This window comes from Mercenaria mercenaria, chromosome 5 (genome assembly GCF_021730395.1).
Source record: "Mercenaria mercenaria strain notata chromosome 5, MADL_Memer_1, whole genome shotgun sequence".
Lineage (NCBI taxonomy): Eukaryota > Metazoa > Mollusca > Bivalvia > Venerida > Veneridae > Mercenaria > Mercenaria mercenaria.
The window spans coordinates 69,710,474-69,736,605 of record NC_069365.1 but is presented as its reverse complement, the minus strand read 5'-3'; the positions used below and the strand labels follow the sequence as shown (position 1 = coordinate 69,736,605).

The 26,132-nt window shown below is 33.9% G+C and overlaps 1 protein-coding gene and 1 long non-coding RNA gene across 5 annotated transcripts; both read right to left on the bottom strand.

Moving 5' to 3' along the window:
• Window positions 1–240: 240 nt before the first annotated feature.
• On the bottom strand, window positions 241–1,004 carry LOC123559109 (uncharacterized). The gene is made up of 2 exons (XR_008371189.1): window positions 865–1,004; window positions 241–341 (listed from the first exon to the last, which is right to left on the bottom strand). It is a non-coding gene; the product is annotated as an uncharacterized LOC123559109 (long non-coding RNA).
• A 5,965-nt stretch (window positions 1,005–6,969) lies between these two features.
• On the bottom strand, window positions 6,970–26,057 carry LOC123557536 (uncharacterized). 4 transcript variants are annotated; one of them, XM_053543863.1, is made up of 9 exons: window positions 24,547–26,057; window positions 23,488–23,558; window positions 22,880–23,096; window positions 13,916–13,988; window positions 13,132–13,217; window positions 11,584–11,691; window positions 10,862–10,921; window positions 10,050–10,130; window positions 6,970–9,555 (listed from the first exon to the last, which is right to left on the bottom strand). In XM_053543863.1, exons 3-9 carry the CDS (start codon window positions 22,952–22,954, stop codon window positions 8,842–8,844), a joined length of 1,197 nt encoding a protein of 398 aa, XP_053399838.1. In that variant the 5' UTR covers window positions 22,955–23,096; window positions 23,488–23,558; window positions 24,547–26,057; the 3' UTR covers window positions 6,970–8,841. The 4 variants fall into 4 exon arrangements, with proteins under 4 accessions (XP_053399838.1, XP_053399837.1, XP_045204981.2 ...); XM_053543862.1 differs by lacking the exon at window positions 24,547–26,057 and having other exon boundaries at window positions 23,488–23,716; XM_045349046.2 differs by lacking the exons at window positions 23,488–23,558; window positions 24,547–26,057 and having other exon boundaries at window positions 22,880–23,414.
• Window positions 26,058–26,132: the final 75 nt, after the last annotated feature.

Sequence of the window (26,132 nt, the reverse complement as noted above, 5' to 3'; positions counted from 1 at the left end):
TATAAAAAGGCACACTGTCGTGACTAAAATAATGAACATATGAATACCTTTGACCTTCATCAACCATTAGAGCTAGAAAGTCGCTACATGCCTTAAAATTGTATCAATGTAGCTTAAACTCGATTAGAAACAAAGCAACTATCTACTCTTTGTGAGATCTTCACACATCTCACCTCATACCGTGTAATATTTGGAATTACTTACTGCATGTACACATGTGCAATACACTGACAAGGCACAAACTGTTTTATTTTATTTGTGTATTTACAACTACATATAATACACAAATGAAGTGTATAAACTTGAAGTCTGGTCATCCAACAATTTGCTCTACATCGAGACTGAAGAAAAAGATAGAATGAATATGACTGATTTCGTATTTGAAGGAAGTGGTTTTTATTGGTATGGTACCGGTTGTGTAGACTTTCGTGTTGCACTTCTATAGACCTTTGTTCCGCAAAATACCGGTTATCTCGACAGCTGTTTTGCATGACCCTGAAGGACCTATATATGTATAGCAGAAACTAGCCGTAATAAAACTAATCAAAGACACACGAAATCAAATTATTTGTTACCGCGACTAAAAATACGGTATAGGAAGGTCATCCACCAGATAACTTAACTGTCTTTCTTTTTGGGTATTTTGAAGATCAGATCACATAACGTATGTTGGTTCGAATCAAATCCAGAGTCTATCAGAATATTTCTTAAGAAAATGCCATCAACATGACTTTTGAAGCCATCATTGCTGCTCCGTCAAGGTATTACATGGAATAATGCTATAAAGGAAAGCTTGCCTCTAAATCCTGTGGAAAATCGCTAATATAACATTGACTCCCACTGACTTAAATAAGCTTTACTTACTCTATTTCGCAAAGGAAATTGTGTTTTGTTTCACACCAGCCGTCGTCCCACATACCAGTGGATTCGAAGATAGCCAAGCAGTCTTGGTGTTTCGATGAAAGAGCTGGACTGTTATCTGGCTCACCTGGTGCCCAGTTGAAGTACTGAAATATATTCAGTGGCATTTAATCTTCGTATTTCCCTAAAAAAAGGTGCAGTTTCTGTTATATGAAAAAGTTTACTGTATGGCGTATAATTCAGACTGTGTTTTAGTAGACATTGCTTTACGACAATCAATTTATTTTTTTACCAATAATGACAATTTTCAAATCTATTGTTGACCAATATACATGTACCTTTCGCTACAAACTTGCTGGGGTCCGCCTTTACCGAGTGGTTAAGGTCGTTTACTAGGAATCACTTGCCACTTGCCGCAGTAGATTCGAAATCTAGCTTGGTGTGGTGTATTCTTTCATGTGATGAAACCATCACATCTGGTTTACGGAAGGTTAGTTTTTATGCCCTGATGCCCGTTCCTGAAAGAATTCACGGGACTGCGACTGGGGTCTTCATCCACCATTAAAAGCTGTAAAGTCATCGTATGACCTATTGATATGTAGGGGTGACGTTTTAATGTAACAGAAACAAAACAAATGTTTATGCTATATTTTCTGGTATTTCCTTTGATGTCGTAAACTTTACCTTTAAAACCAAACTTGATACATTTAGGCCACATTAAAATTTTGATGTGTCAAGTTGTTGCAATACTGGCCTTATAAGATGCAATCTTGACGTACGATATTTCTAAGGGTAGAGGGGAATTACGGTCCAGTTTTCAAGTTGACAACAAGCAGGTAAATGAACATGTAAGGATACGTAAGGTTACGAACCTGTATAGGTCTGACAACGTTTATCCAGTACCAACTGTCCTCTGACACAGCGTCCGTGCCGCCAATCCAGTAATATGATCTTTGTCTGTTGCTGAAGCTAAATAAAATTCCCTTGTTTCATAATACAAAAACTTTGAACGCTGCAGTATTGACTAGTTAGATTCCTTGTGTTGAGTTCAGTTACACCGCCACCATTTACATCAAATGGCAATTTTTCCAGCTTTTGATGGTTGGTGAATCCGTGCATTGTTTAATGCACAAGCGGGCACCTGGATAGAACCCCCAACCACCGATTAAAGGTAGGGTAGATGTAACAATTCGTATATGTTGGACTGAACAGATTTCTGTTAAAGAAGATCTGTCACAAAAAACGTTTAACAAGAATTTGCCGAATGAGACATACATTGGTTTCATCAGTAAAACACGGTTGTAGTCAGTACACTATATAGAAAAACTTCTTTCTTTACTGCGTTAGTCAAGCAGAGAAATGCCGAGAATGGAAGTTTATATCATACTCATAATGAAAAGGCTTTTATGACTTTACAATATTACATTCTATTCTCTAAAAAGTTCTATAGCACATCTGGAGACATGTGAATTTGCTCATTTCGTCTATGGTAAACATAGAATTTATCTCTTCTAATCCTAGAAATTAAACCTTCCTCAAAGCTTAACAAATGTAATGTTTTACCACTGAAGTTCTTCAGGTAGGCTGTTACAAACTGACTTTCTGCAGCGGAATCTATGAACGCAAGATGAGAACCGTAAGTTTGGCAATAGACCTAGAAATAAAAGGATAAATTGACAGTCGACCTAAAATATCTAGAAATGAAATGATAAACTTGGCAGTAAACCTATTTTGGCAGAACATCTAGAAATTACAGGATAAGCTTGGCAGCAGATCTGGAGATGGGATAATAAACTTGACAGCAGACCTAGAAATAAAACGACAAACTTGGCAATAGTCCAACCTTTTTCGCAAATATCTAGCAATAAGGAAACATTTAGAGACCTGGCAACAAAAGGATGGATAATAAGTTTCCTCGTCTCCTGTAAAGAGGCAATCAATGACCCATAAGATTGATGAAAATGTTCTGCAAAGTGCCGTGCAGCCTTTGGCGGCTCAAAGAATACTTTTCGAGGCCAAGCCTGGGACTATATTACATAACTCTTTAGAATGAATCTATACTGAGATGAGTTCGCAAACAATTGGTTATGCATTCTTCTTTCCGACTGGATTAGATCTTGCACAAGAGTCTTTTGGTAAAATAATTAGAAAAGTTATATAAAGGTCTGTGTAGCCCAATAAGCCTGTGTTAGCTGGTTACACTGACAGGAGTTAGTAAATAGTTAGCAGTGTTATGCTTAATTTTGGAGAAAGAGAGAGAAAAAAACACTTACAACTGCTTCTGGCCAGTTGGCGAGATCATGTGCCGCGTGGAAGCACGAGTTTTCGTATCTTGTAAACCCCTTCGGACAGTCATGGAAAAGTGGGCTTTCAAGGTGACGACGCTCTGTAAATCATGATATTGCGCATTGAGGCGTTTCACATACTAAGTATATGGTTAATTTTGTATCTTCATAGCGGTCTAGCCAAAATAGAGTTTAAGGGTAAGCCTATAAACCTAGTAAGCCAGCGCTAAACCAGAACCCTTGAAAAGCGAAAACTCCATCAATTTACGAGGTGCGGTCGGAAAATATTCGGACTTTCTGCACTTTCTCAAATACTGTTCTATATTTTTCAAAACTTCTTCTTATTTTTTTTCAAAGTATTCCACATCCGCATTTATACACCTCTGCCATCTTCCTGCGGGCTTTTTTTATTCCCTCTACAATCTACAAATTAAACCATGAAGTAGACCTAATGCTGAGGTACCGATTTATACCTGAAATCAAAGCCACCCTGGACTCATATTTGATTCCAGCGAGCCTTTCCGCACTTATGGGAACAAATAAAAGTCACAGGGGGGTAGGGGCAAGGTCTGGGACGTACGGAAGGTGGGACAACAATTGCCACTTGAAAGAGTTGATAACATCTACAGTAGACATTTCATTGAGCTAGCCATTTTTCAGTTTTACTTTGAAGGTTGTTGTTGTTGTTGTTTTTTCTTTTTCTTTTTTTTTGAAAATTACTTCTTAATAGTATCTAGCAGTCATAGTTTGGCCTTTTGTCATGAAATGAGCCAGTATTTGTTCATGTGAAACCTAAAAGTAACCAGTATAACCTTGTCAGTAGATGGAGACAGCTTAAGCTTCTTGGGAGTTGGGGAACCAGCTAGTTTTTTCCTACTTTGACTGAGCTTTTGTTTCAGGTTCACAATTCATTCCCAGTGGCAATACAGTTCAACAAGAGCTGTCTTTTGACAGCGCGCTCGACTATTCGAAGAATTGATAAAAGTTTGGGTCAAAATATAACCACAGATTTTCAAACAAAGAAGAAAAATAAATAAGACAAATAATGTACCTGTATTTGTAGATAGTCTTGCACTATATAGCAATGTGGGACCATGATGATAAGCAAGTGTTTTCAAAGCCATATATCAAAAAGTTTAGACAACATATGGAATGGTAATGTGAAACTTAACTGATTTCTACGCCAAAAAAGGACTGGCCTAAAATCCTTGTCCTAGTTATGTAGTCTTGCCTACATATGTAAACTATGATGGTAAACAAGAAGTCAAAGTTTCAAAGCCATATGACAAACAGGTTAGGCAAAATTTGGCTGATTTTCAAGTGCAAAAAGGACCATAATTCCGTAAGCCAGAAGAGTTATGTTCTCTTGCCTACAAATGGAAAAGGTTTTCAAAGTTTCAAAGCCATATGTCAAATAGTTTTGACAAAACATGTACTTGTGCGAAAACTGAACCAATTTCAAAGTGCAAAAAGAGCCATATAACTAAGTCAAAATACTTGAAAGAGTTATGTACTCTTGCCTACAGGTAGAGACTGTTATAATAAACAAGTGTTCCAAGTTTGAAGTAATTCTAATTTTGAAGTAAATATCTTAGATGAAATACAAGATATTACTATTTCATAAAAACGTTCACCAACGCCGATGCCGGAGCGAGTAGTATAGCTTTCTATATATTCTTCGAATAGTCGAGCAAAAAACTGATTTCCAATACGGGTAAAACGGTCTTCTGACAGCTATTTCGGCAACCACCTAAGCACTTACCTTGCTCACACCTGATTTTGCGTGTAAAATCTGATATGCCGACGCTTTGACGATCGTTAACTATTTAGTCAACTCCTGCAATGTCACTCTGTGATCTTTGTTGACAAAAACCTCAACATTCATCATTATTATTGGGATCACTGCTTCGACGGGCCTCTCTGGCCTAGGCTTGCCCCTCGCGCTGCCCTGCCCTCCCTAAACTCAGCTATAAAAGGTTGAACCGAATATGCAGGCTTTAAAGCAGTACAATATTAAAGATCTCTGTGTCTCCAGCTTACGCTCTTGTGTAGTGTGTGTAGGTAGCTGCACGTGGAAAGCTAGGAGCATGAAAAGTCCGGGTAACGGTATTTTCCGACCGCCTCTCGTATATCTTGGTCCGGAATAAGCTATATCTACCTATCCCAAACCTCTTAAAATCGGAAACCCCACAAAATTAAACGGGCCTTTGGTTTTGAGTGATTTTTTTTTAACTTTCAGTTAGAATTCCTTAGAGGTTTGCGCCGAACTGTGTGCTCCCTTGTTGGCTGCTTCAAACAGGTTTGACAGTATATACAAAAGACACAATATATGTATATGGCTAAGTCTTTCTTTTAGTTGGATGACTGGTTTTGAATAGCCAATATATATTTTCACTTTTAAAACAGCAAGAGAAAAAAAGAAACACGCTTAATCTCACCTTTAGGTTCCAAATATAAAGCATAACTCTGGCACAAATATGTGCAGATAAAACCGAAAACAAATATAAAAACTGCCATCTTGTTTCAACACTATTGACGATATAAGACGTCAGATTCAGTTGTGCCTCTTATCTTCTTTTGTGTGTCAATTTGTTCGCCGAGACCATAAACTGATAAATAGATGAGGTCGTCAGTTCAGTTCGTCTGCCGCTCGTAGAATTCTTTTATATGGGAACGGCAAATCATACGACACACATACATAAACGTTTCTTAAAGTAATTTAAAGTGTTTTCTACTTTTTTTGCTGTGACCGCATAAAAATGCATACCCACTTGAGCTATTTTGTGAGAGGTCAAACCATGGGTGCTACAGATCAAGTTTCGTCCATCAAGTTCATGAGGAGAAATGTTGTTTAAACGTTTTTTTTTCTATTTCAGTTTTTATAGCTACTAAAATTGCAGTACAGTAAATGGAAACAGTTTTAAAAAGTTCAAAAAGGTCGAACCCAGGATGCTACAGACCAAAGTGAGAGAAGTTCATGAAAAAAAGCTCTGTAATCTGTAAAGGTTTTCTGTTTTCAATCATGGCAGCCCCTGTCCTGATAAGCGGAACCATTTGAACAAATTAAGACAGTTACATGCTGCGGCGCTGTGGAACAAATCTGGTGGAGATAGGGAAGTGGTTCATAACAAAAAGTTGTTCAAATATGTTTATTTTCTATTTTTAGCTCGTTGTCAATGAAAGGAATCAAGCGGAACCAATAGGCCAAGTTTGGTGTCCACCAAGCAGTTCATGAAAAGACGTTGAAAGTGTATTTTTGTGGTAAGTTATGCTAGCCCTTAAAAGGTGTCAACTGGAACAATTTTTATAAAATTCTAAAGGTACAAACAAGGATAATACGGACAAGGCTTGGTGAAGATCCACCAAATAATAATCAAGCAATTTAATAAATTAAAGACAGGACCATACAAAGACGCACTTGAACAAAGCTGATTGAGGTCAGTGCCAGACTAGATACCACAGACCAGGCTAAATGAAGATCCTTCAGGTGGTCCATGATTAGTCATTTTTAATTAAACGTTTTTTGTTTTACTTTTAACCCTGCTAGCTCTGGTTAGATTTCCCTCATTCCTCCAGAAGGCAGAACCGGTATGCCTTAACTCTCTATGATTTAATATGTGGTTTACATCCTGACTGGATTTTTTATGCATTCAAAAGATGCATTACCTTTTATGACAATGTTTTCATGTGCACATCTTTTGTAGATCAGCACAAAAACAGTATAACATCATCAAAAGTATGTGTGTGTATCATAAATCAGTTTCCAGTGTTAAAAACAGAAGTATTCAATCAAAGTCTATAGTAATAAACAATAACACAAACATAATATTTTAATTATTTAATTTATCACAATCATGCATGGTGTTTCTATTGCAGTTTTTAAGAAAGACAAGGGAGACAATCAAAACATCATATAATCATAAATAAGTTTCAGTTATTGCCCTTCGTATGAATGAATTATTTGTACAATGACAATACCATTTTAAAATTTGCCTCATCTGACTGATCAGTACATTAATTCAATTTAATATATAGATTCTGATTGGCTGACCAATCTATTTTTGTTTATAACTTTGAAAGCACTGTCAAACTTGCGATACAACTTGTAACAACTTCAAAATTATTTCTCAGTTTCAAAATCATAATTTTTCACAACAGTTCACTAACATTTTTAAGACTTAACAATTGTTATCTTTTAAAATAAAAAACATCCAAATAACTCAACAATACAATGAATCATGATCACTGTGTTGTTACAACATTTACTGAAATAAAACCGTTTATATTACCACATAACAGATACCGTTTATATTACCACATAACAGATACATTAGCATTATTTTCATATCAAAGTGACCTTTTAAGTATTATCTTCAAAGTTATAAAGGAGAGAAGTAATTAGAAGAAGAAGAAATTTCAATAGCTCACAAACATTGCTACAACTCGGCTAAAACCTGAGCAAAATTTTGCTTGGTAAGTTGTCATCTAAGCGGTCATATAATTTTGCTTTGTGCTGTAAGTGGTCATCTAAATTTTGCTTGCCAAGTGGTCATACAAATTTTGCTTGGAAAGTGGTCATCCAAATTGGGCTTGGAAAGCAGTCATATAAATGTTGCTTGGTAAGTGGTCATACAAATTTTGCTTGGTAAGTGGTCATCCAAATTCGGCTTGGAAAGCAGTCATATAAATTTTGCTTGGTTAGTAGTCATCCAAATTTTGCTTGGAATACAGTCACATAATTTTGCTTGGTAAGTGGTCATCCAAACTGGGCTTGGAAAGCAGTCATATAGATTTTGCTTGGTAAGTGGTCATCCAAATTTTGCTTGGTAAGCAGTCATTAAAAATTTGCTTGGTAAGTGGTCATCCAAATTTTGCTTGGTAAGCAGTAATTAAAACTTTGCTTGGTAAGTGGTCATCCAAATTTTGCTTGGTAAGCAGTTATTAAAACTTTGCTTGGTAAGTGGTCATCCAAATTTTGCTTGGAAAGCAGTCATATAAATTTTGCTTTCTGCATTATATTAAAATATCAAGGTCACATAAAAGCAAGTGAATATCATTGGCAGTCATGGTCACATACATACACATGAATACCTTTGGCAAGTATAGCACTTACATAAATATTATGTCATAAAATAAATTACTGGCCTTTGTGCATAAATACAAATTACCAGGTAAAATGAGACAGAACTGAAATCGTTACATCTGACACAGTTAATGTAAAATTTGTTTCTTAATATGACATTTTGTTAACTGAATTTGAATAAGAAGTATTTTAAAGGCGCATGCCTCCTAACAAACATCAAAATTTTAATTTTTCAAAACAGATACGCGTTGAAAAATACACAAATTGGGAACAGCTAAAAAGTGATATTTTTCACCAAAATTTTACATTCAAGAAAAATTTGGTCAGTAATTCATTAAGTTAGCATATTGCCTTGTGCTTCAAATGTTTTATTTCACAGATACAGTTTTGGAAAAAAAAAATACATGGGCCAAAACTGATCCCTATATTAGTTTCTTTTCTGCTTTTATGAATTTGAGATCTGAATCAATAAAATCAGAAGTATAAATTCACATCTTGAACAAAAATCACAAGTAAATAAATTTCTGTTTACAATCTGAATATCATTAAATAATTCTTGGGATATCTTACGAAACAAATGAATACTTTTTTGGTACATGAACTATATGAATATCAGATCCATTCTAAATTTACTGTGACTTCATAACAATTTCTCCCCGATCTTGGATGTCTTGTAACAGGTGCCGAGCCTGCGACTCCCTCACATTGTCCATATGATATATTTCCTGAAAGTACACCATTTCTGTTGGAATTCATGTTTATCGTTCTGTCTCCATTTTTAATTATAATTGGGTAACTTAGAACTCCACAATGGGTTCGACTCGATCTAACACTATTGTCTAACGAGTTTGCGTTGGTCACAGGTGAACTGCTGTAATTTTGGTCACGACAAATTTCGATATCAACGTAAGCATTATTTGCAGCCTCCTGTGAGCACGTGCAATATTCGCAGTGCGGAGAAATACTGCAACAGTCACAGCCGTCAGCGCAGGAACTATTTGCACAATTTTGAACAAAATTTTGCGTAGAAGCACTTATAATGGAGTAATTTTGTGTACATGATTGACACTGGCAATTCTGTGCGTTTGTTTCCATGTAATTTTGTGTACAAATTTGACATATACAGTTTTGTTCATTATCTAAATTACAAGCATTTGTAGATTCTCCAGAACTATTTTCTTCTGCGTAAGGATATATTTGATTGTAAGAGGGTGGACTATGTTCTGTGGAATCTTCTTCTGTATAGGGTGGTAAATGAACACCAAATGGTAAATCAAATGTGTCAATATCAAACAGTCCGCCACTTCTTAATCTTGCTCTTCGGCGCTGAAATGGATGATATAAGATATTTCAAAATGCAAGACATCTTTTCTCTTTCAATTTACTATACAGAACTTCTATGTATCCATGAAATTTCAAAATTACCCTTTCAGATATTCAAGCATTGGATTTTTGAAGTTTACTTTTGAAGGACCTACTGTAAAATTGTTTTCAATTTAACGTACACAAAGTTTTGTTGTTTTGGGCAAAATGGCTATTTCCTGGAGGCTTAAAGTTATAGATTTCAAAGTTTACGATAATTGTAAAACGTTATGGATTTAATATTGTGGAAACCAAAAGCTCAACTAGGCTGAGTCTCCAAAGAATATTAATAATTTCACACAAAATTCATCCAATTTTCATCCCATTTGACTACCTAAAAACACTGTTACCAAGTTATACTTGTAATCCACCTTTACCATAGATGAAGAAACCAAAATTATTTAAAATTTCAAGACACCTCAATATTAAGCTTCATGATGAAAACGAAAACTACTTACTGGTTTATAAAGAAAATCGTACGTTCCTCGACCATCTGACAGCTCCTGATACTGCGACACCACACACGTGAAACAGTAACACTGAAACAAATACATTTTTAAACTAAATAAACAATTCACAACCTCACAGAAATAAAGTGCTTTCAATGAATACTGTAAAAGCGTATATTTTCGCTGCGTCAAAATTTCGCGATTTTGAAGCGTTGAGCATGTTCGCAGGTTTAATATTCACAAAATTGTAAAAATGGTATCCTACTGGAATTTGAATTATACCAATGGTGAATATTTACGCAAGGATTAATTTTCGCTAGATATAGGGCCTCATGAATATAGGGAAAATTAAACCCTAGCGAAAATTTCTGCTTTTACAGTAATTCATTTACATCATTCTTGATGAATTTACAAAATATCAATTTTATCTCAAAAATAGTTATTTCTTGATCATTCATGCCTAGATTAGAAGAAGAATACTAATCATGCGACTTTCAAGCTTTGATAGATGAGGAAGACCCAAGGTGCTCCTCCGTGCATTATTTCATCACTAGCAGGCTCCTAGGTAGAACCACCGACCTACTGTAAGCCAGTTGGATGACTTCCTCGCATGAAGAATTCAACGCCCCGAGTGAGGCTCAAACCTACATCGGTCCTTAACCACTCGGCCACGGAGGCTTCTTGAGAATATTGTCAGAGTACAAGTTCTAGCTCAAAAAGAAGGAAAGAGGTACACAATGGAAAAGTAGGAGAGAAGAATAAAGGATCTGCTCTGAAGACTGCATATGTAGACTTTAATCCAGAACTTCAAGTACACTTACATTTGCTGCCAGACGGAACAAGTAGAAAAACAACCAGACAATCTCCCAAACATGTAGCGTCTGAAATTAATAAACAGAAAGATTAATAAATCATTCAACAGTTCACAATTTTCTAATTAAATTAATCATAGAAATAAATCTAAAGATCATATCATAAGGAGGTTTCTGAACTATTATCATGAAGCATGAAGGGATTTCAATATCGGATTTGCTCTTCATTAGGGAGGAGATGTATTGATTATGTATATCTTTAAACGGAAGAGTGTGCCAAGGGACAGAATTTGACACTGTATCTTTTGGAATGAGCTTCAGTTCGAACAATGTTAACAAATATCTATGCTAAAATCATGATTTACAAATGGAAAGTAAAAAGTTTTCCTACATGAAATAATGAACATGAGGAAAAAAAAATATGCGGATAACCTGGGTTTAAAGGTTATAAAACCAAGATTGTAGACCAGTCTAAGAATGCAGCTTTGCCATTGGTCAATTTCAAATATGAGCTTAGCAACAGCCAATCAAATGCAATTGTTTTTAGACTGGTCTCCAAATTCAGTTCACTGGACACATTCTGGTTGTTTTCTTTTTAATATACTTACAGATTTTCTTAAAATAGACAGATCCCTGAGCATCAATAGGAAAAAGGCTAAAAATTCCACCAAAATCATAAAAATATTGCTAACAGATTTGTTATGGCTTTATGTATATCAAATTACGGTTACCTTTTCTCGTTCCATATGTACAGTGGTGAGTAAAGCTACAGAGCCCGTGTCATATAACACAACCAATATCACAATGTAGATCCAGGGTAACAACAAGTAACGTTTGTCCTGTAACATAATACAAATATCATAACTACTCTTCATTAATTAGCATTATATAATGTTTCTTTATTTAATTTCCATGTGTATGTGTGTATAAATGTTAATTTAGTTATGGTACAAAAGAATGTACTCTTCGTGAGATCACAAGATTAAAATTAGCAACTTCCAGTTAGCATAAAGTAGATTCGATTTTATCGTACATGTAATGGCCATTTTGTGAGACAATTTTTTAAGAATACCAACATTTCTACATAAAATGACATCTTTATAAACACAACTCCTTTTTAAGGCTGACCTTTTATCAGCTGGTCTATAAGAATCTGTCAATAGTTGTAGTAAACAGATGGAAATATTTAGCTTGAGCTGGCTGTATAAGTTAAACAAAATTTAACATAGTCAATTGTGTATTAAGAAGCGGCCAAGGGAGAAAACGCAAATTGAAATTAGAACAAAGAGTCAATTTGGGAAATTTGCTAAGTGTCTACTTAAGGAAAGTGGTTGCTTAACAGAGGTGACTATTAACCCTTACCCTGCTAAATTTCTATAATGAACTTGTCCATCTTCCAATTTGGACAGTACCATTAGCTGTTAAAAGGGGTGCTTACCAAAAAGATAATGACTGAATAGCGAACAGTGCAGATCATGATCAGACTGCATGGATGTGCAGGCTGATCATGATCTAAACTTGTCACAAAGGCAGAACAAATCATGTCCAGCATGGTATGGGTTAAAGCAGTATAACTTACCAATTGTACCCCAGGGATGATGACTAGAGAAGATACAATCATGAATCCATACAGAACAAATCGTGTCCAGCATGGTATGGGTTAAAGCAGTATAACTTACCAGCTGTACCCCAGGTATGATGACTAGAGAAGATACAATCATGAATCCATACAGAACAAATCATGTCCGGCATGGTATGGGTTAAAGCAGTATAACTTACCAATTGTACCCCAGGGATGATGACTAGAGAAGATACAATCATGAATCCATACAGAACAAATCATGTCCGGCATGGTATGGGTTAAAGCAGTATAACTTACCAATTGTACCCCAGGGATGATGACTAGAGAAGATACAATCATGAATCCATACAGAACAAATCGTGTCCAGCATGGTATGGGTTAAAGCAGTATAACTTACCAACTGTATCCCAGGGATGATGACTAGAGAAGATACAATCATGAATCCATACAGAACAAATTGTGTCCAGCATGGTATGGGTTAAAGCAGTATAACTTACCAATTGTACCCCAGGTATGACGACTAGAGAAGATACAATCATGAATCCATACAGAACAAATCGTGTCCAGCATGGTATGGGTTAAAGCAGTATAACTTACCAACTGTATCCCAGGGATGATGACTAGAGAAGATACAATCATGAACCCATACAGAACAAATCGTGTCCAGCATGGTATGGGTTAAAGCAGTATAACTTACCAACTGTACCCCAGGGATGATGACTAGAGAAGATACAATCATGAATCCATACAGAACAAATCCTACATAGATGATCCCTTTATACTCTGAAAAAAAAATTACATATAAATAGTAACAACTTTAATAGTGTATATTGCTGAGATTACCAACAAATGTCGTAACAGAAACAAACAGTTTCTATTAGATTTTACAGTGCATTGTTTTGCCGTATCAGTTAATAAATAAGTGGTCAATCAAATCTGCTAAGTTTATCCAGAATTCTATGTACTGTGAAAATAGTTCTACTCAAGGGCGAGTGATTTTTATGGATTATTAATCCAGGAATGTAGATCCACACACAATCACACACACACACAAAATTTCCTTAACTTTTTCATAGGACTTTGATATCAATGAATTCGTGTCCAAATTAAATCACCAGTACTTTGGCCAAAACCATAAACTTTTAATTCAAAGCATTTTGTAAACTTCAACATGTGACACAGACTTTAACCAAAAGACTAAATTCCAACACTCACAGTACTCACACTTTGAGTACTCACACTTTGGGTTCAAGTACTCACATTTTGAGAACCAGCATACAATCTTGGGATCCAGTACTCACATCTTGGGACCCATTATTTACACCTTGGCATCTAGTACTCATATCCTGGGATAATGGCAACAGTGGCCTAATTTGCTCTCAATCTGAACCAGCCAATCTTTTGGGTAAGTCCCAAGTTCTACCTCTAAACCAACATGCTTTACTACTGTGGTAATAAGTTGAAATGAAAATGTTGCTTACCAGCTGAATCTTCCACAAGCTTGTGACCGACATACCGGAACAGAAAGTAGACAAGACATACCAGCGATATTGCCTGAAAATATAAACATTGAAAGTTCAGATAGATACAATCATATAGATACTATTTTTTCCCTTGCATTGTATTAATCAATAAAATCCAAGCTGAAATTATGTTATTTATAATTCATTTGTTTACAGAAAAGGCTGTGGAGTGGGGTCGCTCAGTTGACAAATATCATTGTAAATTTCATACAATTTGGTAAGAAAAATGTGAAATTAATACATAAAATATTTGTGAAACAAAGTAATACACTCCAGATATTGAAAGACTGAAGAAAAGCGGCTTAAACAGTTTAATGCCTATGCAAGCATAAACTGATGCATTTCTACCCCTACCCAGAGATATTTGATATCAGCACTGCTGTATTAACCCTTAACCTGCTGGCGGCAAGTGATTCTGCCTTTGCGACCAGTGCAGACCAAGATCAGCCTGCACATCCGTGCAGACTGATCATGGTCTGCCCTGTTCGCTATTCAGTCAGTAAATTTTTAGTAAACATCCCTTCAAATGATAAATGGTACTGCCCAAATTGGAAGATGGACCAGTCCATTATAGAAATTTAGCATGGTAAGGGTTAAATACAACATGACTTGTTGAAAATGGTATAACTCTTGCTTTTATAGCCTTTCATACTATTGTACAAAATCATTCCAGTGTCAATTTAACGATTAAATTACGACAAAAAGCCGAAATCTCAGATGCATTTATTAGCAGCCCAAGGCAAACGCAACAAAATTAAACCCAAATGAATCATTTAATTTGCCAAATCATACCATTTAGGCCCAGAGTTCTCTCGCATTACCGCAAATTTTATCAACAAAAACCTTTCGAAAAATTTAAGATGGCCAAATCAGACGCCATTGTAAAAATTTACCCAAGGAGTGACAGGACTGGCGTCATGTTGATTTGTTATTGAATTCTCTTCGGAAACGTGTTTTTGTTGGTAAAAATGTGGTCAACTAATCCTGAGTAGATTTTTATCTATACTGCTGTTACTATCCTATCACAAATTTTCAATTTGTATCTCCCATTTTTTAACCACTTTTGATCGTTTATGCAGAAGTAACATGAAACTCATCATGTGAAAAGTGTTACATTACTTATCGTGTAACTGATTAAAAACGTCAATTTAATATTCATGTTATGAACATATAGACTGGCTTTTATGGTGTTTAAATGACATCTTGGGTTACCACGTGTGAACAGTTTTATTAATATCAAGATATTATCTTCAGAGATGCTTACATCATAAAATATATTATCAGCTTTTATGTAAAGCTTTTACATTGAATTTTCTTAAAACTTTAAGTCTTGTGATCAGTTAGACCTGTGTTCTTCAACAATTTAGGTCTGAACCTTTAGTTGTTTTTGGGCGGGGGTGGGGGGGGGGGGAGGAGGAAAGGATGGGAGAGGGGGCTTTCAATCAATCTGACACTATTTTGCTCATAAGATGGTGGAGGAAGACCCTCAGTTGTCCGTTGATATTATTTCACAAATGAACGACCACTTGGGTAGAACCTTTTGGTGGCTTCCTTGAAGATGTACCATGTAAGCAGCTTCCAAGAATCTAAAACTTAACTTATGAAATACATTTCTGACATTGTAACTGTGAAAATAATAGACAGTATGTAGTTAAATTATTCAGATATAACCTCTCAGTGCAATACTTAGATAATAAATTACCGGTATATGAAAACATTTAACACTTGAAACTGCACGCGGGTGGGAAGAAAACCGATGAAATTGATTCAGTAACAATAACAGCAAAAAAAATATTTCATTATTAAAAATTTTATTAATTTCCTTTAGAGATTCCCAACAGAGATCTGGATTTTTTTATACAAAATTGGACAATGTGAAACATTATAACAAAATGTATTGCAAAATCCGTGATTTACTGGCTCGTTTTATTGTATTTGACTGCACATGTTCCTCCAATACCATCAGAAAAAATGAGAAATGAAAATGGAAGTCTGCTTCGTTTCCCAGCTATAAATCAATACGAACATGCACAGCAGACGGACAATTCATTATAATGAATGACATCTCATTCCCCATCTTCTCTACAGATAATAACATTTTGTTTGGTGTCTGTATTCTAAAACACCAGTTCAAAGTTTTCCAGCTTTATGTCAATGAACTAAGAAAGATTCAGAAATAGGATACAAGACAAGAAAACATATTTGCGACTCGTGTGACACGTTTCTCACATTTACGTAAAGTTTTGTTGAAACTGTTTAAAAATTACTGCTGGGACACAATGTATTAATTTTGAACAGGAAATTAAATGGTCTGAGAAATAACTAAATTTATGTCTCCCTTTTAGGGTACAAAAATGTTTCTAATATAATCGGATCTTAAATTCTTCTTAATAACTTAATGAAATATAATGATTTATCCTCAGGTTTGTATTAATACAAGCAAATTGTTCTCAATTTTATCGCTTTTGTTTCTTTCCTCTTTACAATAATTCATGACAACCTCTTCATTTCTGGTCTATTTACATTTGAACAGTAGCAGCTAGTATTATCATAATCATACTGTCAATATAATATTTGTAGGATTGCTTGAGTATTACAAAAAAGGAAATTTAACAAAAATTCTTAAAACTGCTTATCAAGTTTAGTGCGAAATCTATACTTTGTGCACGTCATCATACAATGAAGATATAATATGCATGTACATGTCAGTATGACAAATATAGATTGTGTCTTAGGACCTCATATAATTTATTTCAGGTCATAACTCAATATCAAACCCTAATAATTTACTCCGATAGTAATTTATGACTCCTCGAGCCTGACCCTTGAAACGACCCCGCCACTTCGATCAAAGGAAAGAATGTGAAAGTTAATGGACCCCGGTCAGTTGTACTGTACGATTTAATGGTCGCCCATTGTAATTCGACAATTACCCTTGTTTGGCACATACATGCTGCGACAGCGATACAAAACATTTAATGCCTGTTTGATTCTTTGACAATTCGTATCCGTTTTGTACTTAATGGACAAAAATGATAATTTTCGGTCGCAAAAAGATTTAGATTTATTTCCTCTCCCAAACCATAACATTAGCAAAATGGACAAAAAACCATATAATGTCCATTTCAATCAGCGTTCGCTTTGTCAAGCTCCCTTGAATCGTAATAGCCACGGCATAAAAAGAACTAATGTCACTTAAGTATTCCTTTATTGTTGATGTTTTCACAAATTCTCGATGACGTGTCAGACCATTGTTCTAGATGATAATAGGCAACTGAGAGGACCCAGAAGGACCCACACTCCACTGAAAACATTGCGTTTTGACACAAATTGGCATATTATGCAAGAAACAGGAAATGGCTCCTGGCTTCCTTTGCACCTCACCTCATACCAAAGATTCATGTCATTACAAAAATTACTTCCATAAAAGAACCAGACTCCAAAACTGTTTGAAAGACTTACTGCAACTTTTAACTTACAGAAAAAGACAGTGGGGGATTGGGACATGGGGGATGGGTGTGATTAAATGCGACAACAAATATTTTTACATGCAAATTAAAAAAACACTAAGTACAATTTGCATACAAATAATGATCAACAATAATTCATTTAAATAAAAGTTCACATTTTACTGTCTAAAAATCAATCATTGCTTTTGAAAATGTTTGAATCACCGATTATATTATGCAAACAACTGTTTACTGCGATCATTTAAATTTTGCTTTCATTCATCAATCAAATTAAATTTTAAGTCTTCTTTTTCAAAATAGTTTACAATTATTTAAGATAAAAAGGAATTAAATAAAACCAGAGTAATACTGTTTGATATTAATTTTCTAAATATAATCATGTCTAAGCCACATTTTAAAGAAGACGATACCATAATAGACAAGTGTCAAGGGACTTAAAATACTTTAAATGATTAATACCAACAAAGTTAAGGATTACTTAAATTTTTCAAAAGAAATAAAACATCTTCAATCAGTCAGAAAACTTCAAAAGTAAGACCTCTATTGCCATAGACCACGGTAACTTCGCACAAGATTATATGGAATTATGTAAGATTAAAGACGCGTTGATCGTCACCATTGACCGCTTGATTACTATAAATGGCTTAAAGCCAGACGGTAACTTATATTTGGATTAAAAATTAAACCAATAGGAAAACAGACCGAGATAAGCAGAATTATAAACTTGACATGTTATAATATATATTTACTTTACTGATTAGCAATTTTGAATACTTTTGGTTGCCATTACATTGGTCATCAATTGGCGTTATTAATCGTATAAAATCAAAGTTTCACATACAATTAAACAGACAGACATCTTTAAACAGTATTTACTTAAAATATTTGTGGGTATTTAAGCCCAGAATACATTACAATAGGAGAATGTTTTGAAAACAAAAATACGTCAAGTCCCATTACAGCACGTCTTGTTCTCGGAGACAAAGAACGATTTCTACATGACTCACCTCAAGAATGAAAAATGCGAATGATCTTTTCTGTCTGTTGACCACTTACTTTTTAATGCTCTTCATTTTTTGTCAACTTCATGTTAAGTCACAATAAAACAAAGATAAAAAATGGTAAATTTACGAGACGTGACAAACGAGCGGGGAAATATAAAACTACTGTTATCAGTTGGCTTGTTTACACTGCATTTCACGACAATACGTCTTAAATTTTCCTGTCTATCAGACACATTGTTTATTTTGTTAGTGTACTTTTCTTAAAATAATTCAGGAATGTGTAAACTCCATAAATGTTGAAAGAAAATTCAGGGATAATGTTTAGACAATTGCTCCATCTTTTGTCTGTAAGAAAATAAAAATTTCACAACTATTCATTGGAAAATTTCAAGACAATTCATTGGAAAAAAGATAACTAAGGAATTTTCAACAACACTTAACACGCACAAAGAGGATTGAATTTTGTTCTTAAAAAGACACTACAAAAATCATGTCTCAATAAGTACATTTTTAGAAATGACATTATTCAAACACTTTTCATAATAAAACTTTTTCCTGTAATTTAATGAGATTCCAACCTTTTCGTATAATCTATTAATGGGGTTCTTATTTTTTGAATACTTTAATGGGATTCAAACCTTTTCGTATAATTTAATGGGATTCAAACTTTTACTTATTTTAAACTTAATGGGATTTTAACTTTTTCCTACATTCTATTGGGGTTCAAACTTATTCCTGTAAAATAATCGGGTTCAAACTTATTCCTGTAACTTAATGAGGTTCAAACTTATTCCTGTAACTTAATGAGGTTCAAACTTATTCCTGTAACTTAGTGGGGTTCAAACTTATTCCTGTAATTTAATGGGGTTCAACTTATTCCTGTAATTTAATGGGGTTCAAACTTATTCCTGTAATTTAATGGGGTTCAAACTTATTCCTGTAACTTAATGGGGTTCAAACTTATTCCTGTAATTTATTGGAGTTCAAACTTATTCCTGAAATTCAATGGGGTTCAAACTTCTTCCTGTAATTTAATGGGGTTCAAACTTATTCCTGTAACTTAATGTTTTTATAGCTTTATAGCAGCATAATCATATGAACTTAATTCAAAGATTATATCAATTATTCTAATATGACTAACAATGCTTTAATCATCACAACGGTGTTATGTTGACGTCACGTCAACGTGATATTTAGTGCCATGTACGTATCAAGAAATAGCGCTTTCAAATTTCATGAAATATTTTACTTAATGACATGTTTTAAACGAAATGTCACATTGTACAAATGTGTTGATTAATTTACACACATACCGAGTTAGTTATTCGCTTTGCTGAATAATTGCAATAATTTTCACAAGAAATGAACTCTGCCGCAAGACATATTACCATTTCCGGCCCTGGCATGTATAAACAAAGACCTATTATTGGCGCCATGCTTGCCAAAGAAACAGTTCCATCATATTGATATAAATTTTTTACAATAAAGAACATATTAGATAAATATTAAACAACGGCTTTATACTATTTTCTCAGCGGTTATATGAAAATTTATGGCATATGCCGAAGTAACCATCATTATAGGATAAAATCTCTTAAATATTAAACAAATGTACAAGTTATAATTTTCTTAATGATTATATATAACATATTATTAAGCAAAATCTCTTTTATCAAAATAGAACATATTATATAATTTGTCTGCCCTTTTATCAATATCTCTATTATTCCAAACTGTATTATTGCTACAAAAAACATGCAGCATCAGAAATTTAATTTTGATCTACACAGAACATAGCCATCTCTTCAAGGTCAAATTGCTACAGAAATATTAACATGTCTATGAATAAAATAATTTTGTAGTGCCAACTTTATGGAAAATAACCAGTGTAATACCAAACAGGAAACAGTTGACTTAGGCAATTAAAAATGGTTGATTAAGTGTGGCCGTATTTCACCAAACGCTTGGTTAACATTTTTACAGATATCAAACAAAAAGAACACAAATATAAGTTTAACATGACAAACACTGTAAGAAAACTTGTTTGAAAGATGCCTTTACGAGTCAAAATGTCGTAACCTGTCACTGTCATTTTCTTCCAAATTATGATTACAAAATATAATGTAATTGCCTTGTTTTTATCTACACAATGCCTGTCAATCAAACATCATGTTTCACATGAGCCCCAGGGTACATTTTTCTTAATTATGTCATTTAAAAATATTTGTAATTACGAAATTATTACACCAATATTTGACAGCTCTATTTCCCCCCTCAATGGGAAACTGAACAAACTGGGCATATTTAGAGACAATAGGATTGTAAAAAAGGTGATAGAAACTGGCATGTTACTATACATGTCAAAGATAACTGGCAAACTAATTAAGATCAGAAAACAATTTCAGGGACCTAAATATTAAATTTGGCTTATTCATTAACCTCATTTATTGAAGATAAAACCCTGAAACTTACAATGTAACTAACATCAGTCTAAGATTAAACTGTGTTAGATTAGACTAGTCTAAAAATGCCACCTTGACATAGGTCAATTTGTGCTCCCAGACGCTGGAGTTTCTAAACTGGTTTCAAAACTCAGTTTTATACACTTATACCTAGAATACCTGGTAAAGGTGACAATTATGGAAACAATTATCAAATTCTACCACAGGCAGGAATCAAACCTGAAACCTATAGCCCAACCCAATTGCATCACTGTCTTTCCTGTGGCATTCTTTTTGTATGTTTTGGGTTTAGTACCATTTTTCAACAATAATTCACTTATGTAGCACAGAGCAGTTTATTTATCCCATGTTCCTGGATTTTGTACAAGAAATAATTTGTTCTCCACATGTAACTACCAGCTTCTCCACATAAATCAGGGGGACGAACAAATGATTTCAGACACAACATCTTTTATCAAATCGTCATGGAGAACACACACCCTGCCCAGGGATTGAACTCTCAATGCTTGCAAACCATAGATGAGCTAGGCAGGCAGGCTACTTCAAGTTTTATTTTTGTTACTCAGTTAAGGGTGATTTGATTCAATCAGAAAATCTCTGAATTGGTCTATATGAGGAAGACTTTCTGTGTACACAGTAATGGTTGTACTGTTATCGTAAAACTCAGGAGGGATTTAATCAGTCCTAAACAAACCTTCTTTCCATAATTCCGACATTATTATCTAATCAGATTAGCATATTTATTACAAGAATCCAGTTTCCGAGCTAACATTAGTAATCAAGCCCCATTCACGCCGTAAAGCAAAAATCAATACGCAATCTTTACAGCTTGTGAGAAAAGAAACCTTGATTCTATTTTCCCTCCAAGATCTTGTACTAATTCATGTATTTTTTTCAGTTCTGCCAAGCAAATGTCAAAAGGTTACAAATGCAAAATATGGAACACACAGCGATTATGGCACTACATAAAGAACAGTTTAAGAATTGTTCAGTATTACTCAGTGAAAGAACGAATGCATATTTCTCTACATATTGCAATTATTTTCACTACATACCTACGTAATTGAATAACACTATCCTAATTAAAAACGAGACTGTTGGCGGTAACAAACTTTTTAATGTTACAAATCAAAGGTGATGTCAAGCGCCACAAATAAATATTTTGAAGTAGGAAGTAAACAGAATTCAAAAATGGGTAATAAATTTCAAAAGTCCTATTCTGTATTCATTCTTAAAATTTTCTACTCTTCTTATTCTTCTTTTTTTTGTCATACACAGTAGCTGAATGTTGCAATGTTTCTTCTCAATCAAAATGCTACCTTGTACAGAAGGGTACTATTGCATATATACATAAATCTATCTACAATTAAAAGTAAATTGACTTATGCACCATAATCAAGCACTCTAATGCATTTGTGCTGTTATTTCCATGTTATTGATGAGAAATATATTGTGTAAATCCTAAATAAAATGTAACTTCTGTTCTGTTATGTTCATTATATTGTGAGCAAAACATGAAAGTTAGTCAAGCAAGGGAAGTGTCTAAAACATCTTACAACACACCATCTTGGAAGGAAAGGAAAGGCATTTGAACAAAACATATTAAACAGTACTAACTTTCTTACTAGAAAAAGGAAGAGCCTTTCTAACTAAATACATGTAAATCAGTTGTAAACTTGACATTTAAATTTCTAGAAGCATTTTTATGGTAGTAAGTATATAGTAAGTTAATAGTTTATAATAGTGAAAATACAACTACACAACAAAAAACATTAAATGACACCCAGCCCTTGTGGCTTACAAGTCACCTTTCAAAATAAACTGCAATCAAGATGTTCGATCATTTAGGAAATTTGTTCATTCATATTCACCTTGAATTCAGACAACATATCTGTTTAACTTACAAAATGCAAGTCATGCCTATTGCATATTTTTCTAGATGAAATGTATTTTTTTAAAAGTTTAATACAAAAAATGTATAATTACCAGAGTATAACATCCTGATACAAGGCTGCCAGTTCTTGTGTTACAGATGCATAAAAATGTCTTTAATATCGCCATTTTTCCTCCCTAACCACTACAATTCCGCTCCTCGAGAGCGTCCAAACTATCAATCCTTCAAGTAACTCTCCTTCCGATATTTTCCAAATATCACTGTCGCTTAAATCGCTACCAGCACTTCATTGTGAATGTCTTCCAGAATCTGCTAATATGAAAACACTTTTAACTCCCTTAAGATGTAGGACATCAGGCCCTTTAAAATAACTTCATTTAAAGCCGCTTAAAAACACTCTCTCTCTCCTAAATCGGCTTAAAGTATCTCTAATTATGTTAATAAATGCCGACCAATAAAACTAAATTTGCAAAACCAATGCTTATTTAATTCGACTGCAGCATAACCCTGTTATCTTTAACTCCTGTACAACTGGGTTATGTACGAATGTGACAGTTTTCGTTAAGACGACAGTATTATATATAAACTGTAAACGTTTCACCAAGAGATAAATCTTTAACTGACTCAGGAGTTAGTGGAGTGTGTCACCAACTGAATGGGTCTATTGTTGACACTGACAAAGTGGGTAAATACAATTTACCTGGTCAGAAATAGGTGCGAATAACGAAACCAGTCTAGAACATAGGGTTCAATAGCTAACAACCAGTCTACCTGTGAAAAATAAAATTGATGATCTTGATGTTAGATTAAAAACACATTTTTAAGTTTAAAAACATTGTTGAAAAGTTTTAATAGGAATCAAAGCTACATAAAATCAAAATTCATTCAAGTGAAAACTTTAATCAAGACAACAAAAGAAAATTTCACTTAAAATTCCTATGTATTATTAGTTTTAAATGACTAAAAAAAAAAATAAATAACAATGAAAATTCTGTACTGTACTTTTGAATAAATTTTTTGCTTTGCAAAAGAAAAAACATTAATTTTACTAAATTTGATTATTTCATACCAAAAGATTTTTTTTTTAAATAACATGTAAGATAAATTTGAAAATTATGAAAAAAAAATTGAAATTTTTTAATGTTCTTTTCTTAATTTGGTATATAAAGCAAGCAGGTGTAAATACCCTTCATCAAATCTACTTTATGACCATACATTGTATTTCTTTTAAACTTAATTTTATAAAAATATAATCATTTTCATAACATAAATTCATAAACATTTTGCTACTGTACAGTAATAGTTTTTTTTATTTTGCAAGAATATATTTTTCAATTGTTCTTGTAGTTTCACTTCTTCATTTTCAATTTTCTATATTAAGACAAAAAATTACTATTTTGTAAATAAATGTGTTACTACCTATCTTGAAATAATTCCCTTTAACAGACTTAATTCAAACAATTTTCCATATTAAGACAAAAAATGGCTATTTTGTTAATAAATGTGTTAATACATATCTTGATATAATTCTTTTTTACAGACTTAATTCAAAAATACATTTTTCTTTTAAACTTACATAATATAACTATAAAACAAGTATCTAATTTTCAACACATTTTGAAAAATATAAAAAAAATTACACTATACTAGTGTTAAACAAGATGCATCAAAACTTCTATGACCAACTTTTTTATATTACTACCTTAATGCAGCAGAATAAATACCAACCATTAAGCGGGTATATTCATTCTGAACGTACCTTGAAATCACTGACCCTCCTCGCTCCGAGTACAATATAGTGAGCGCCCTACCGATCTGTTTGGAATGCTTTTGTGTTCTTCGTTGCTCACTGTCCTAACACTGACATGTTTAAGTTACGGATAACACGGCCGCGGTCTTCTACTGACAATTCCATTGTTAAAGAATTAAAGTTCATTAAATAAACATATTTAAATATATATTTAATATATTTATAAATAGTGCATTAACTTAATGTCAAATTTAAATAAAGGTGAAGCAAGTAAATAAAAGTTAATAATTGTGGTCGCCCACAAATAAATTGCAAGAAAATTGTCCATAAGGTGTACAGAATAATAACATGTTTAATACTTTAAACAAAATTAAATGTAATAATTTCTACGAATCATCAATCATACATGTAAGGAAATCTTTCCATTTGAATCATTTTAAAATGAACTTAGTTCAATTCCTAAATAAGTATGTATATGCAATTCCTGCTTATATTTGGAATAACAGATTCTAATGAAGTACATCTATCATAATCACTACTGTTGTATTTGTTAATTAATCTTTTCTTAAACATTTTAACATTTTTTTTTTTTTTTGGTTGGGTTTAACATCGCATCTAACACAAGTATAGGTTATATGGCAACTTTCCTGATTTGATGGAGGAAGACCCCCAGGTGCCCCTCCATGCATTATTTGATCATGAGTGGGTACCTGGGTAGAACCACCGACCTCCTGTAAGCCAGCTGGATGGCTTCCTCGCATGAAGAATCAATGACCCGAGTGAGGCTCGAACCTTCATCAGTGAGACGCAAGTGATTCTAAGTCAGTGGCCTTAACTACTCAGCCCAAGGAATCTGGGTCTGGTGATCACACATCTTGTCATGGCAGTTATTTGCAAAGCAATTAGAAATCAGACCGTGCGCAACAAAATTCTCAGACAAGCACAATTTTCTAAACACACCAACATACTGATACACAGATGCATGCACACACGAAGTCAGGGGTAACACTACATCCCCCACTGTTAATGGGTAGGGCTTAAAAAAACTCTTTTTTTTTTCATTTCTTAACCTTCTTCCTTTTCAACTTGTTTTAATCCTATTAACTTCAGTAAGGTTAAATTTTAATATAATTAGTAAAATAAGGTTATGCGCCCTGTGTGGCTGCATTTGAACTATGTAAAGCGCTTCGAGCGCTATATAAATCTGGTATAATTTAATGTACAACGCCAGTGAATATACTATGTGTAAAATTAGGCGTTTAAACAAATAAAGCAGTTTTCAGTTTAAGGTTACAATTACCGGACCAGAAATAGAAATGGGGCACGTTTTGCCAGATTTCTCGATTCCTATCTCTCATATATCTAAGCAAATAACTGATAGCACCCACAAGGAATAAATAGGTCTTCTAAAACTGGAATTATTCATTAACCAAATATTTACGGCCAATGGGATATCATAAATCCTTTATAAAAACAAGCACCATTATTTTCATCTAAACATACAGACCACTACATAATCCTTGTGTACCATAAAATCATTTTATTTCGTGGGCACGAAATTTCGTGATTTTGTACAAAACATCTTTTTTCGTGGG